This window comes from Mastigoproctus giganteus, chromosome 11, assembly GCF_048544385.1.
Source record: "Mastigoproctus giganteus isolate SK-2022 chromosome 11, ASM4854438v1, whole genome shotgun sequence".
In the NCBI taxonomy this organism is placed as follows: domain Eukaryota; kingdom Metazoa; phylum Arthropoda; class Arachnida; order Uropygi; family Thelyphonidae; genus Mastigoproctus; species Mastigoproctus giganteus.
In genome coordinates this window covers 72,590,725-72,605,566 of record NC_143585.1, presented here as the reverse complement: position 1 = coordinate 72,605,566, position 14,842 = coordinate 72,590,725, and the positions used below count along the sequence as shown (strand labels likewise).

The 14,842-nt window shown below is 37.7% G+C and overlaps 1 protein-coding gene across 5 annotated transcripts in view; it reads right to left on the bottom strand.

Moving 5' to 3' along the window:
- Kdm5 (Lysine demethylase 5) overlaps nucleotides 1–14,842 on the bottom strand; it is a 589,167-nt gene that overhangs the window by 169,432 nt on the left and 404,893 nt on the right. For all 5 annotated transcript variants that reach the window (XM_090384917.1, XM_090384920.1, XM_090384918.1 and 2 more), the window contains one exon: nucleotides 12,130–12,267. In XM_090384917.1, the coding sequence (XP_090241043.1) occupies nucleotides 12,130–12,267 (138 nt within the window). The remainder of the gene's footprint in view (nucleotides 1–12,129; nucleotides 12,268–14,842) is intronic.

Sequence of the window (14,842 nt, the reverse complement as noted above, 5' to 3'; positions counted from 1 at the left end):
ACATGATTAACGTGCCTCACCCAGCTCATTGCACTTATCCGTTGTATATTGTAATTGAATTTCAGTTGATGAAGAGACACGCCAGTCTCGAAAACTACTGCCTGTTAGTATATATTTGTATTTTTACATTAAACTGGATTTATAACTTATACGTGTGTGTTATTTCAAAATTATTACACTTAAATATCAAATCCGTAATTTTTTTTTATTTATTATTATTTTTTTTGTATTGTCTCTTGCAACATAAATTTGTTTGCCATTATGCACAGAAAACAGAGGAGATTTACATTCAACTCTTACTTTCACTTCTCTCAATTCTATGCAGCAATGTAGCTTTATGTACTTCTTATGGCCCCATTTATGATGACGTCGACACACAGTGATTAGGCTTTGTTTTTAAGGTGGTGGAGTATCTAGTGGCAGATGCTTGCTCAACTTAACTGTGAAGGATGTATTTTGTCTAAGTGAATGGTTAGGCTGTGTATGGAAGTAAAACTTCCATTTTAAAAAGATGTTACTCTTAACCCCATAGAACTGGATAATCATCAGAATCCAGTAAGCTTTGAAACAGCTGCCCTGGCAGTTGTTAGCACGAACACAAAATTACTATTCTCAAAACACTAAGCTCTAGCTTCCTCAGCTTGAAACTAACCTACTTATCCTGCTAACAGCCATCCACCACTCTAAATTTTTAATCTACACATTGCATTTTGACAGGTATACAAAACTAATCAGCCATGTTCTGCACACTTCTTTAGAGCCTTTCTGATTCTGTATTCTGACATTATATAGTATAGCTCATTATTGTGATACTGGTTTATTTAAAATGTGATTTATTTAGAAGCTGCTATCATTCCAATTAATGATGTAAGGCTTTATGTGCCTTTTAGTATGTTTTTTTACTTTATTGATAATATGAATGGTTCCAGCATTCATATTATCAGACATTTCTAGTGTCCCTCAAGCAGAGATTGCAAACATGTTACATTTTGCTTAATTCAAAACATGTTTTCAATATGGTCCTACACTTTTCAACCAAGTCTCAATTCATTTGCATTTAATATCATTAGCACCCATATCTGTAACCAAAACTTGCATGACTTTAGGAGCTGACAACTGTACAACAGGTTATTGTTATCCTCAACTATTTCACCAATCAAACATTCTAGCTTCATATCAGATATCTTAATTACAAAATGTTTCTATGAAGGTTATCCCAAAAGTAATGAACATACCCATGTGTTCTTCACTCCATACACCTGTGTGTCAAATGCATATCAGGATAATAATTTGACGTTTAACCTCAATATTAGTGTCCTGAAAACAGCATTCCTGTGTTGAATGTTTGTGTAAAGGCTTTTAAAAATGGATGATGTTGCTTCTTCGGGTCATATCACAATTTGACCAATGGTCTTTTATCATAATTGAAGTTTTACATGGTTGAACACTGATGCATATACAGTCAGTCCTCGTATAACACGTGTTTACATTACACGAATTCGATCATACACGATTTATAAATAGGGGAATGATATCTTATATAACACAAATCGAATTCACTTATGCACGATTCGCTTTGTGTTTACAAGAAATGGCAGTCGAACGCGGAATCACCCCAACTGAACGGAACACGATAGGAATGGTGACAAGATTTTGAAAATGTATTTGTTTTTTTATATCAGTGAAGGGGAAACACATTTCACCATAACAACGTAAAAACTAACACAATTCCAGCTATCGGTATAAACGCAAATGCAATTAGATCGAGTTTACTACCAGTTTATAACAGATTCCACTAGCAGAAACACAACTGGAAATTGTTTTTATTGTTTTATGGTAGTAACCCCTAGAAATGTGCTTTAGTAAACTGTGAGGTGTTAACAGTGTATCTCTGCCTTTACGGTGTTGTTTATTCAGTTGCTACACACGGGCAGCTTTGTTTATGTGAATCAAGCGTGCCTCCTCATTTTGTAATTGTGCTTTATTCCCTAAAAAAGAGTAAAATACTTAAAAGGTGTGAAAAGAAAGCGTCCTAGTGACGACACTGCAGATTCAGAGAGAAAAAGAAAAGCAATATCAATAAACAGAGGCGGACTGGATCAAAAATTCTTACCCGGGAAAATTTATAGTGGCCTCGTACTATGGTTTATGGCCAAAATCACACCAGCCTTCGGCCCACCGGGGTTTTCCCGGTAAGGTAGTAATGGGAAAACCCCGGTGCCGACCACCCAAGTGTTCATTCTTGGGTGGTCGGCACCTAACCCTATTTTTCCCACAGGGCCTGTTGTTTATATTGCACAATTTTGCATTGCACGAGGGTTTCTAGGAACACAACTATTGTGCTATACGAGGACTGACTGTATATGAATTGTTGTGAGAAGTGTGCGATGAGCCAACAGTAGATTGTAGCTTGATTTCCTGTTGGGTCTCGAAGGTTTCCCCAAGGTCAGACCAGTGTTGAAAGCAAGCATTAATGCCTCAATTTTTGCAACACTCTCTTCTGTTACAACGGTTAGCATTAGTAGTGGAAAATGATGCAAGAAAGCAGCATCAGCAGGAAAAAAACTCCCATTTCACCATTTTCTAAACTGTTGTAGAAAATGAACATTTTCTACAACAGTTTGTCTAGTTCTCCCTTGAATTATTTAAACTATCACCTTCCACAACAACAGATGAAAGTTTGTTACAGCAATCATCCACTAAAGGCAAATTTCCACACATGTATTCTGCAACCATCTTTCACCGGTTTGAATTTATGTGCCCTCAAGTGTGTAATCTGAGCAAGAGGAAGAATCCCATCAGCACTTAGCTTGCTCAAACCATTCAAAGCCTTAAACACCTCAATCATATTGCCTTGCAGATGCTAGGCATCTGCAAGGCAATCTGATTTAGGCGTTTAATTGAGATGCCAAGTTCTTTGATTAGATTGATTGAGGTGTCTGGTTGAGATGCCAAGCCACCGCAATTTGTTGTTGTTGTTTGGTTTTTAGGAGCATTAGCAACTAAGGCCATATTGCTCTGAGGATATGCGGTGGTCAATCCCTGACCTTCCCACATCCTCCGTATTTAGTGGTGACGGGCTCGAACCCTGGTCTAATCAAGAAGCGTGTGCTATGCACTTTTGCTCCTTCCCACCTGGCTACGGAGACACCTCACCGCAAATTGCAGAACTGAAGCCTTTCTTGGTAAGATCATCCTTTTTTCCCCTCACCCATTGCCCTTCTCTGTACTTGTTCCAGCAGCTCCAGATGCTTCCTAAAATGAGGCCCCCAGAACTGTATGCAGTACTTGAAGATGTGGCCTGACCATTGCCTTATACAATGGGATAATCATTTCTTTATCCCTGCTACCAAAATTCCTATATATCATTGACAAAACCCCATGAGCTGTCCTGGCAGCCTGTGTTCATTGCTCACAGAACTACTTATCTGACTGCACAATTAACCCCAAGTCTTTTTCATTTTCCACTACCCTGAGTATTGTACCATACAGTTGGTACAATATTTAATTGATGCACATGGGTAGTTACTGCTACCCATATGCAGTACTTTTCATTTATCAAAGTTAAACTTCAATTGCCATTTCTCAGCCCATTTACCTAACTTTTCTAGATCCTGTTGCAGTAGCATACTGTCATTAACCACCTTGCACCTTTGTATCACCTGCAAAGTTGGACCTTAAGCCTGATATGCCTTCATTAATATCATTGATAAATATAGAAAACAACAATGGGCCCAACACTGAACCCTGAGGCACTCCACTAATAACAATACAGTAATGTACTATACAGTAGAACCGTGCATTGAAGACCCTAGCTTCAAAGAAATTTTAAGGCCTTAAAGAACTTTAAAGCACCAGGAGCTGACAGAATAACTGCAAAATTGCGAAGAATGGTGGAGTTGCACTATGGAGAAGAATACTATTAATATGCTCTGAGGGAAAAATCACGGATGAGTGGATGCTCTGAATCATACAGCCGATTCACAAGAAGGATAAAACTGCTTTTAAAACTTATAAACTGCTTTGTTCTAACTGTAAATGTATTACATTACTGAGTATTTCTTACATGGTTTTGTTGGAGTTATAAAAGATTGGCAACATATTCAGAGTCAGTCACTGGAAAATATCAGTGTCATTTCAGACCCAATCACTCAACAGCTGACCAGAATTTCATTTTGAGGCAGATACAGGAAAAAGCATTTGAGTACAATATACTCTTATTTAACCTATATGTAGGTTTCAAGCAAGCTTTTGATTGCCTCAACAGAGAGGAAATGATAAGTGATCTCTTCTCTTGGGCATACCTGCAAAGGTTATTAGGCTCATAAGGGCAATGTTGGCTGGCCCTAAAGCAGTGGTGGGAATTGACAATGAGCTTTTTTTTTTTTTTTTTTTGATTTGGTAGTTGTTGGCGCATCGGCTTCTGTGGCCATATTGCACCTCCCAAGGTTTTTGCAGTACTTTGATCCAAGCCTGAGGCGGGAATCGAACCCGCGACCTTTGGGTTGCCGGGCAGGTACTTTACCCACTCGGCTAGCCCGGTCGGCTGACAATGAGCTGACCACTCCCTTTAACATTAATGCTGGTATTAGACAAGGCAATGCACTCTCTACTGTGTTCTTTAACTTGGTTTTGGAGACAACTGCCAGAAAATTAGAAGTAATCAGACACATAGGTACAAAGACAATGCAGGTCTGTGCATATGCTGATGATATCGTTATTATCAGCAGACTAAAGGAGCACTGGAGGAACAGTGGCCAGGCTGGATAGTGAAGTACAAAGAAGAGGACTTAGGATAAATGAAATGAAGGCAAAATATATGAAAGTCTGGAGAACAACAGATAACCTTGAAAATTTAAGAACCAGTAGCTTCTCGTTTGAGCATGTTCAGAATTTTACTTACCTATGTTTGCAGTCCAACTCTGTTACTTATGAATTACTAATAAATATTACTAAGTCCTGCTTTGCTGCCCTTATGCCATAAAGCCTACAAACAACAACTAAGTTCCTGTATCCTGAGTGGAAACAGATGTTTCTATGCACATGAGAAACTATTAAAATCCAGATTATTCAGCAGACATTTAAAATTAAGAATATACAAAAGCCTCATTAGACCAGTTGTGACATATGGTTGTGAAGCTTGGACATTAATGAGTAAAGATGAGCAGTTGTTGGGCATGTTCGAGTGTAGAATGTTGCAAAAGGTTTTTGGACATCATACAAGATGTTGATGGATCCAGGAGGAACAGAATGAATCAGGAACTTAACAATCTTATTCAGAGTGCAGATATCATCAGATTTGTGAAGAGCCAGAGACTTGCCTGGTTGGGACATGTTATGAGAATGGATAGAAGCAGAACTATGAATGTAATGAAATGGAAAACTAGAGAGACCACAGAAAAGATGGATGGATGACGTAGAAGAGAACTTAAAGACCACAAGAAAAAGTTTGACTTCTGGGGAAGGCTTATTGGTGGAAAATCGTCAAGAACATTAAGACCCACCCTGGCTTATAACACTAGAAGAAGAATCACATTGTTTGTAAAGGTGCTACAGATCTTTAAAAAAAGCTGACTGAACAATAGCTCATGGTGTGAGTTTAGATATATGAATTTCCCATGATTCCCTGTATGAATTTCTCGAGTAAATGGATAAAAATGTAAAATTTAAAGGTAGTACAAACTGTATAATGATACAGTTTCTGCTACTTTAACACTTATAGTTTAATAACATTATACAATAACAAATTTTCATTTGGATAGTTTCATCTTAAATGGTTTCAGCAGTCTTTTCAAAGTAAACAAGCTGTTCACAAGTCGTCAGGCTCTTTTCAGACTAAATGTCCTAAATGTCCAGTCACTCAACACAAAAAATGTAATACAACGTTACACTGTGGTACGTAGACACTTCACCAAGTGTTGTGACTTTGTCTTGTGTGTTTTCTACATGTTACACTGTAGGTTTGCCCTTCAGGGCTGCTAGCAGCCCAGGCACTGAGTTTTAGAAGGGTTGAAATCAACTAAGTTGTCTTTGCCCCACTGGAGAATTACCTGAAGATCGGCATTTAAGGAACTGGTAGCAGATTTTCAAAAAGTTGAAGTTGATTGAGCAGGACAAGGTTTCTCAAGATGGAAAGTGGAATGCAATGTGCTATCATTGGCAAAACTATAGATAGGATTTCCAGTCAATGGAAGAAGGTCATTATTAATATACAAGAGGAAAAGAGTGGGGGAAAGGACTGAACCTTGGGGGACACCGCATTAGTGGAGAAGTTAGAAGACAGAGAGCCATCTGCCATCACCCTCAGTGAGCGATCAGAGAGAAAACTGGATAACCAATTACTAAAAACAGTTGGCAAACCATAAGATGGAAGCTGGTTTAGAAGACCTTTATGCCAAACACGATCAAAAGCCTTTGAGATGTCAAGAGAACTACTTGTGTTTCACTGAACCTTTCCATTGAATTAGTCCATAAATGGGTAACATAAGCAGAATATCACCAGTGGATCGACACTGATGGAATCCATACTGGCGATCGTTGATCAGACGGAAGGTTTCTAGGTAGTTTAGGAGTTGGCAGTTAATCGATTTCTCCATTACGTTAGAAAGAGTAGAAGTAATTGCAATGGGACGATAATTGTATGGGAGGGATTTGTCACCCTTTTTAGGAACTGGCTGGATATGAGCAAATTTCCAAGCAGAAGGAAAAACACCTTTGGAATAAGAAAGGGAAAAAAGGCGACAAAGAATAGCAGTAAGTTCAGGAGCACAGGTTTTGAGAACAAGTGGAGAAATACCATCAGGACCTGGAGCTTTCTTAGCATCAAGATTCGTCAAAATCCTTCTGACATCCTTTTGACGGAAGACCACAGGAGGCATTGAATGGAGCATGTTAGGAATGGTGGGAAGTGTTTTACCAAGATAATTAATACATGAGCTGGAAGAAAAATGGGATGCTAGCAGGTCAGCTTTATCCTTGGCTGAAGTGACAACAGAACCATCTGGTTTGGACAGAGGGGGGGAGCAGAGATGGGCAAAAGTTGCAGCCAATAGCTTTGGCAAGAGACCAGAATTCTCGGCTACCATTAGGGCAAGAAGCAAGTTTTCTACTCTTAGCCTGTTCAAACTCTAGTTTGGACTGATTAATAACTGCTTTACAATTGTTGCAAGCTTTGGTGTAGGCAGAAAATGAAACTGAAGAATTAGAAACAAGCCAATTACGATATGCAACATTCTTCTCTTGAAGAGCCTTAGCACATTTATTGGAAAACCAAGGTTTAGATAAAGGACAAGATTTTAAAGTGGAATGTGGGATAAAGGATTCCATTCCTGCAAGAATAATTTCACTGACACGATCTGAGCAAACGTTGACATCAGAAGTTTTGAAACAGTAATCCGACCAAGGAAAAGAAGAAACGAAATCTTGCAGGTCATCCCATTTTGCATTCTTGTAATGCCAAACAACACGAGGTTGGGAATAGCCACGAGATAAAGGTTCCATTGGAGAAGAGACAATCACCAAGTTGTGATCTGAAGTTCCTAAAGGACCTCTCACTTCGACCGTGTACTTAGAAGGGTTGTTTGTGAGAAAAAGATCAAGCGTATTGGCTGTATGATTAGGATTGTCCGGTATTCTTATAGGTAAATGAACAATCTGTGCTAGGTCATTAGTAATTGCAAAAGCCTCAGCATCTCGACCTGCTGGGTCGGTGTGACTAGAAAACGGAAGCCAGCTGGAGTTGTGAACATTAAAATTACCTCACTGTTAGGAGAGTTGGACTGGAGAAAGTCAAGTTGCAAAGAGAGGAAGAAAAAGAGCCCCAAGTGATTAGTGGAGCTGGGAGAACGGTAGAGACAACAGATGAATTTGACACAATGAGGTAGAAAGATTTTAAGCCAGAGAAGATCAAAGAGAGGAGATTCTAAATTGCCAGGTCTCTGACAGGGAATATCAGAACGGACATATGCACAAGTACCACCTTTGAGGCAAAAGGAATCACACAGCAAATAATTTGGGCATCTGAGATGAGCAGTAGTTGAGTCAACCGATAACTGAGATTCTGTCAGAAAAAGTACATGGGTTTGGCAGACTGCAAGTGGAAATGGACATCGTTGAGATTAGAATTGAGACCATGTATATTTGTGAAATGAATTAGGAAGTGCTTTGGAGGTTTAGATCTTTTCGCAGATAAGCTTGCTCTATTAGTTTGACAATTCATCGTGTATTCAATAGTAAGAAAAAGTGGGTTGTACATGCTGTATGAAGTAATGAAATTTTTGGATATGGCGTACACGTGGTAAGAATATACCCAGATCCTTGACATAATGTGGCCTTGACAATGCTCCCCGCATACACACTACTCGGACTCCCTCCAGTCACTATCTGGCAGAGTAGAGGTAGCAAGATTATACACTAGCTGATCCAGAAGCCTCGTAGAGAGTTATCAATAGGTTCGGCCCGGTGTACTAACTAGCGGACGGCCTGCAAACACCGTTTTAGAGCTGTACCCTCGAAACGTAAGGAATATTGGATCTCGCCACGACGTTCATCATAACGTCAAAGTCATCAATCATACTGCATGATGGAAGAGATAGGGAAGGGTTGACTGGAACTTAGATCTAGAGACTAAACATGGGTTCCACCACTTCAAGCCTCCAATAAGCAAAGTGGTGGTATTTCACCACTTTGCTTATTGGAGGCTTTGCTTAGTAACATAGAGGGGCGGTGTTCCTCCATGTGGTGCGAGCACCACACCTCGACCCCTACTTACGTTGGTTCACACCTGGGTGGTCACCCACCATGTACTTGTGCATGGAGGTTATACCCAGGATTACTAACAGTCCCACCATCGTGAAGGTGCAAGCAAAGGATCTGGCTGACACAGACCGTCCGGACTTCACCGAAATTGGGTCCACTTGACTTGAATGTCACCCGAATATCAGTTCCATCAGTGTTTTAGACTCCCAGGTTGCAAGTACAGCTTGTCTGGTATATCTGAGAGAATGTCTGTGACAACCTCAAGGACCTCTGGCCCACTCAGGTGGGCCAGAGGACGGAGGCAGGTGTGATTTTTAATATTACACTCTGAGCTTTGATACATTCATTTGTTTTCCCCGGTAAGAATTTTTAACCCAGCCTGTCTCTGACCACTACATTACTATTGAAAAAACTCTTATGGTGTTATGTAAAGATTAGTGTTGGTTTAGCACATACTATTGTTAGTAAGGAGTGGAACTTTTGAAAAGTGAGTGCTCAATGTATTTTTCTCAGGGTTTAACACCAGAACTGAAGGAACAGTGACTTATTGTGTGTGCTCTGCACTTTTTGAATGGTATAGCAAAAAACTTCTTAGAACAAACAGTGATGAATCCTGGGTTCGGCATTACACAGCAGAAAAGGATCATACAAGTTCAGAGTGGTGTTATACAGGCTCATCTTGACTGAAGAAAGTGTTACTTTGGAATCATCAAGGAGTGATTCTGAAATACAGCAATACCTTGCTTAGCACGGGTTTCACTATAACATGGTTTTCGATTAAGTTTAAGTTGAAAATTTACTGTACATATTAAAACTCATACAATAGCCTAGACACGTATGCTACATATATGCTGCAGTGCCAACTCTCTTGTTCTCACACGCACATGTGACAAAAGCACCCCTCAGGCAGTCAGCTGCAATGTGCAACAGTGTTCAGTATTCTTAATTCCATCTTGACGAGAAGACGTGACAGCTTTTCAAACTTTTCATTGTACAATTTATTTTTTACCTCTTTAAATATGATCAATTTATCTGCATCTTGACTAGAAATCACTGCCAGCAACATGGATTCTGTTTGGCAACATGTATTGCCCCATTTAGTAATGATTTCACAAGTTTTGAATCGCAAGTTCAGACAACTGCTGAAGACATTGTGAAGATCGGAAAAGACTTGGGATTCAAAAATTTGGACACTGCCAACGTACGTGACTGCACTGTCTCACATGCAAATGACTTGATGATGCAACTCTCCTTGAAATTGATGAGCAAACTGCATATGAAGAAGAGGAAAACAATTCTGAAGTGGCACCAAAACAATTTTCAACAGAAGAATTGGAGAAAGCTTTTGGGGGGGGGGGGGTTACATGGCCTGTGAGGCGATCATGAATAGAGATCTGAATGTTGAACATGGCATCAATATACGGCAAATTTTACAAGATGGGATTCGCTGCTACAAAGACTTGTATGCCGAGAAAAAGAAGAGATGACTTCACCAGACTTCATTATTGAAATACCTAAATAAACAACCGCCTTTTTTAAAGCTTTTTTTCTCATCTCTCATGATGTTACTTTTTCATTAATATAATTTTTGCATATTTTTTTATTTCAAATTCTTTTAATTGGCTATCAAGTGCAAATTTTTTATAGGTTTATTATAATTTGTTTATAGACTTTCGCTGGTACGCATTCAATTAAAACCATTATAATTATACCTCAATCAGCACGGTTTCACATAACATGAAATAGTTTCGGTACCAATTATCAGTGTAATGCGGGGTATTTCTGTAATATCGAGAGGGGGGAAACGGTGGCAAATACTGTGATGTTCTGAATAATTAAAAGCCAGGATTTTGAAAAAAAAAAAAAAAAAAAAAAAACCATGGTTTATTGTCCTAGTGTGTGCCTGGAGTATAATGGTTATCTCCAACTGCTGTTTTACAGATGCAGGGGATGAAGTTTGAGTACTACCCCATCCTCCATATTCATGAGACAGCTTCATGCAATTATTACCAATTTTGTTCGCTAAAAGATTCACTAAAAGTACATTGCCTCTCTTCAGATGAAAGGTCAAAATGGCAGTTGTTGTTTTTGTTGTTTGGTTTTTAGAAGCATTAGCAACTAAGGCCATATTGCTCCGGGAATATGGGGTGGTCATTCCCTTGACCTTTCCACATCCTCCGTATTTGGTGGTGACGGGCTCGAACCCCTGTCTAATCAAGAAGCGTGTGCTACGCACTGCTGCTCCTTCCCACCTGGCTACGGAGGCGCCTCAAAATGGCAGTGCATGAAGAGCTTTAATACTAAACATAAGACTTCTGAGGAATCGAGGCATTAGTGCAGCATTGGAGGAAGGGTGCTGAACATAATGGTAACTAAACTGAAGACTGACAAGCATAGTTTCCTTTTTTTGTTTGTGATGTACAACTATTATTTAATTTACCTTTTGCAGTTTTCATACAAATGAACTCTGTACAAGAGTTAACTGAGAATTGGTGTCATCTTATATAGAAGATTGAATTTCAATTTGGACATTTCAGTGTATATAGGAAGAACAAGGAAGAATGGAGGAAGAATGAAGCTGCCCAAATGCAGTAAGATGATATCCTGATTCAGAACAATTTTAGGAAGGTGCAAGAGAGTGGTAGAGGAAAATTGAGAGTGGGGTGTTGATTTACCAAAAGACAGTAATGAATATGATGTCACTATATGAACTTGACTGACAATTAAGTCAGAGGGAGAAAAATTTTTTGAGTCAATGTGATGACTGCTATCTGTATCAACATGTCACACAATACAAACTGGTAGAAATATTCTTGATCTGGTCACCACTAGTGACCCAAATAAGATTGTGAATATGATGTTGCAGGAAAACATGCAAGAAACTGTTAGCAGTGAATGACCACAGCATCCTAAAAGATATCACAAATGAGATTTCATTAGTCAGGAATGGGTGAGAGCAAGTTTCTTCTAATTCTGTGTTCTATGCTGAATTACCAAGGTTGGTTCTGATGGAGAGTCTAACATCTGGCTAGCTTCTAACCGATCCTAAATGTTATTTAATACATATCTTCACAATTCATATTAAACTGAATATAATATATAAGTAAAATAAATGCTAAAATATTAATTTTGCATAGATGTATATAAATAGCATTATTTCATCATCTTGATCATATATTCAAATATTTCTGTTAAGTTCTAACATTTAGCAATTCTGTCCAGTTTGAAGTTCCACACTCTTAATGAATATGGTAGAAAACTGCATGCTGTATATCATTATTTTAAATTAATTTAATTGAACTTGAGTGATCCCAATGCAGAACAATTTGGTTGATCTGGTTGTCAAATTCCATTTATCAAAATAAAGCTTACAATGGATGCTGGATCTTTAGCTTCTTCTAACATTTCAAAGGTCTGTGACTCGTCAATTTCTTTTTCTTCATCTTTCCCCTTCTTTTTCTTAGTTTTCAATGCTGGATGTATTCCAATATCTTTTCTAGGAGAAAGTACCTTGAAAGAAAGTACCATTTTCAGAATACTTTAAATTAAAATAAATATTTTCTATAGGAGTAATCATTAAATTTTTTCTGTAATGTATTAAGAATTGCAAACACAAAATTATAACATGTAAATTAGGTCAAGGGTTGCACTGTTTTATACTTAGTAATGACACCATTTAGGATAGTTAATAATTCTTATAATAACAAGTTATCATTTTTCAATTTTTTTTAATTAAAGGGAAAAATTTTTTTTTTTTTTTTTCGGTCAAGAAAATTAAAGCCTCAATTTTCTATTATTTAATAATACCATCTCTAAACTGTTGACAAAAAAAAAAAGAAAAAAAAGTGCAGATGGGAGACTCACCTTTCCCCTGAAGAAAGGAAGGGAGAGAATATGATGCTTTCAGTTTTTATTCGGGATGTGGATCTGATATACAATAAAATAAAAGTAGCATATAACTGACTTTAAATCCATAACATATCCAAAGTGTAGTGTAGTGTAGTGCTAGTTTACTGTGTTAAAGGTCTCAATATGGGGAAACTTACTCCAAAGATTATAAGCTTACAGCGACTGCATTTATTAAAAAAATAAAATAAACAGTCAATCAAATGATGAATTACAGAATTAAAAGATTACCATCTTTTAAGATGGTAATCTTTTAATTCTGTAATTAAAACAGCTACATACAAGGATAAAAAACCAAATTTCTTTTTATTTAGTATTCATTAGGCATTTTGAAATTGGTTCCTTATCCTTGAATGCAGGTACGCAGTTAGCATCTCTACAACATTATTTGTTGCAGTTTTCAGAAATTCTCATATGCAGTAAAATAGTGTTTAATTCTGTAAATCATTATTTTGAGGACTTTACATTTTTCCATAACTTCATCTTCTCATATTATGAGTTTTCAAAAACAAAAAAAAAAAAAAAAACAACACACTCACAATGTAGCTATTAATGGCTATTTCTCCTTGACCCACTTATCTTGGTCAAATATAAATGTCAAACATGGACTGATTTTAGGTACAGCAAGTAACAGCCAGGAAAGCAGCAGCATGGTTGGAGAGCAGAAAAGCTGTCACTGAGGATCTCTCAGGTTCCCTATCCATGGATTAAGTAGCCTAACCATAGCTGGATAATCAATGTAAATTACATAATTATGCACAATGCATATCTGAATCCAGGCTATGCTACAAAATTCAAGTCTGGCTTGTAAAGTCCTCTGGCGTTATGTAACTATCCTTAACTTATAAACAGAAATGGTGGAAAGATTCCATAATGATTTTGTAAAATATTCCATAATTCAATAAATATGTTATAAGAATATGCATGTTTAATTTTAGCAATAAAATAATGAAAGATGAGAAACAACAATGAACACTTCTGAAGACTATAAGTAAATTGCCCTGTTGGAACATAAAAACAAAGCAAGAACATTTAGTATTGGTTGCATGTTTGCTAACTCTTTGCTTATAATTTATTGATTATGCCAAATTTAATTTATTTTTTTAAATGAAAACCCCAAACACGAATAGTATAAGAACCTATAGTACTTAGTATTCTGCACAGGTTGAAAGGTGCAAAGACAGAAGATACTTGTTGATTTTAGACTTGAATTTCTGCAGATTACGATTTTCAGGAAAATTTAGGAAGGTTGTTCCAGAAAGGTGAAGTTGAAGGGATAAATGAACCAGAAGAAAAGTTGGTTAATGAATTTGAAATTGCACAGTAATGGATATCTGACTGGTTGTGACACGTGTTTTGACTCATTTGGAAGAGAGAGAGAGGGGGGGGGGGGGAATTCCAGAAGGCCAATTCAGAAGAACAGTATCCATGGAAGAATCTACAGAAAAGGCATGCAGCAGAAACAGAACATCTTTGAGACAGAGGGTCGAGGAACTAAGTAAGAGGTGGGTCATTAAGTAATCTGACTGCCCTCTTTTTAATGGAGTCTAGAAGCCTGAGAGAGAGGTTTTGGGGCACCACCTCAAATGTGGAAATAATATTCCACAATAGGGCAGATTTCAGATTTGTTGGGAGGGAGAAGTTGTTCAGAAGAAAAGTAACACAGAGTGCAAGAGAAAAACCAGTTTTTAGATGCGGAGGAAGCAATATTTGTGATGTGCTTATGCACAAGATAGATTAGAAGTCAGGGTAATTTATAACATAGATATGTGATCTTGTTTAGAAATCTGAGTGTCATCAAAAATAAGCACAGGAGCTGTAGACTCCTTTTTTGCAAGATATAAGCCAGGATTGAGTTTTAGAAGAATTGACATTAACTAGTTATCTTTGCCCCATGGAGAATTACCTGGAGATCAGAACTTAAAATATCCACCACCAGTTGGTGGTGGGTATTTGAGAAGCTGAAGCAGTTTATGTATGGAAAAGTTTCTGAAACCACTGGCGGAATGCAATGTGTTATCATAAGTCACAATCAGTAAAAGATGGGCACTTGTTAGATAAAAGTCTTAAAGATACTGATAGCAACAGATTGAATTTCAAACCTTTTCAATGAATTCACCCAGAGACAGGTAACATAAGTCAGTATATCATCAGTGGATTGACAGTGATGGAATCCATA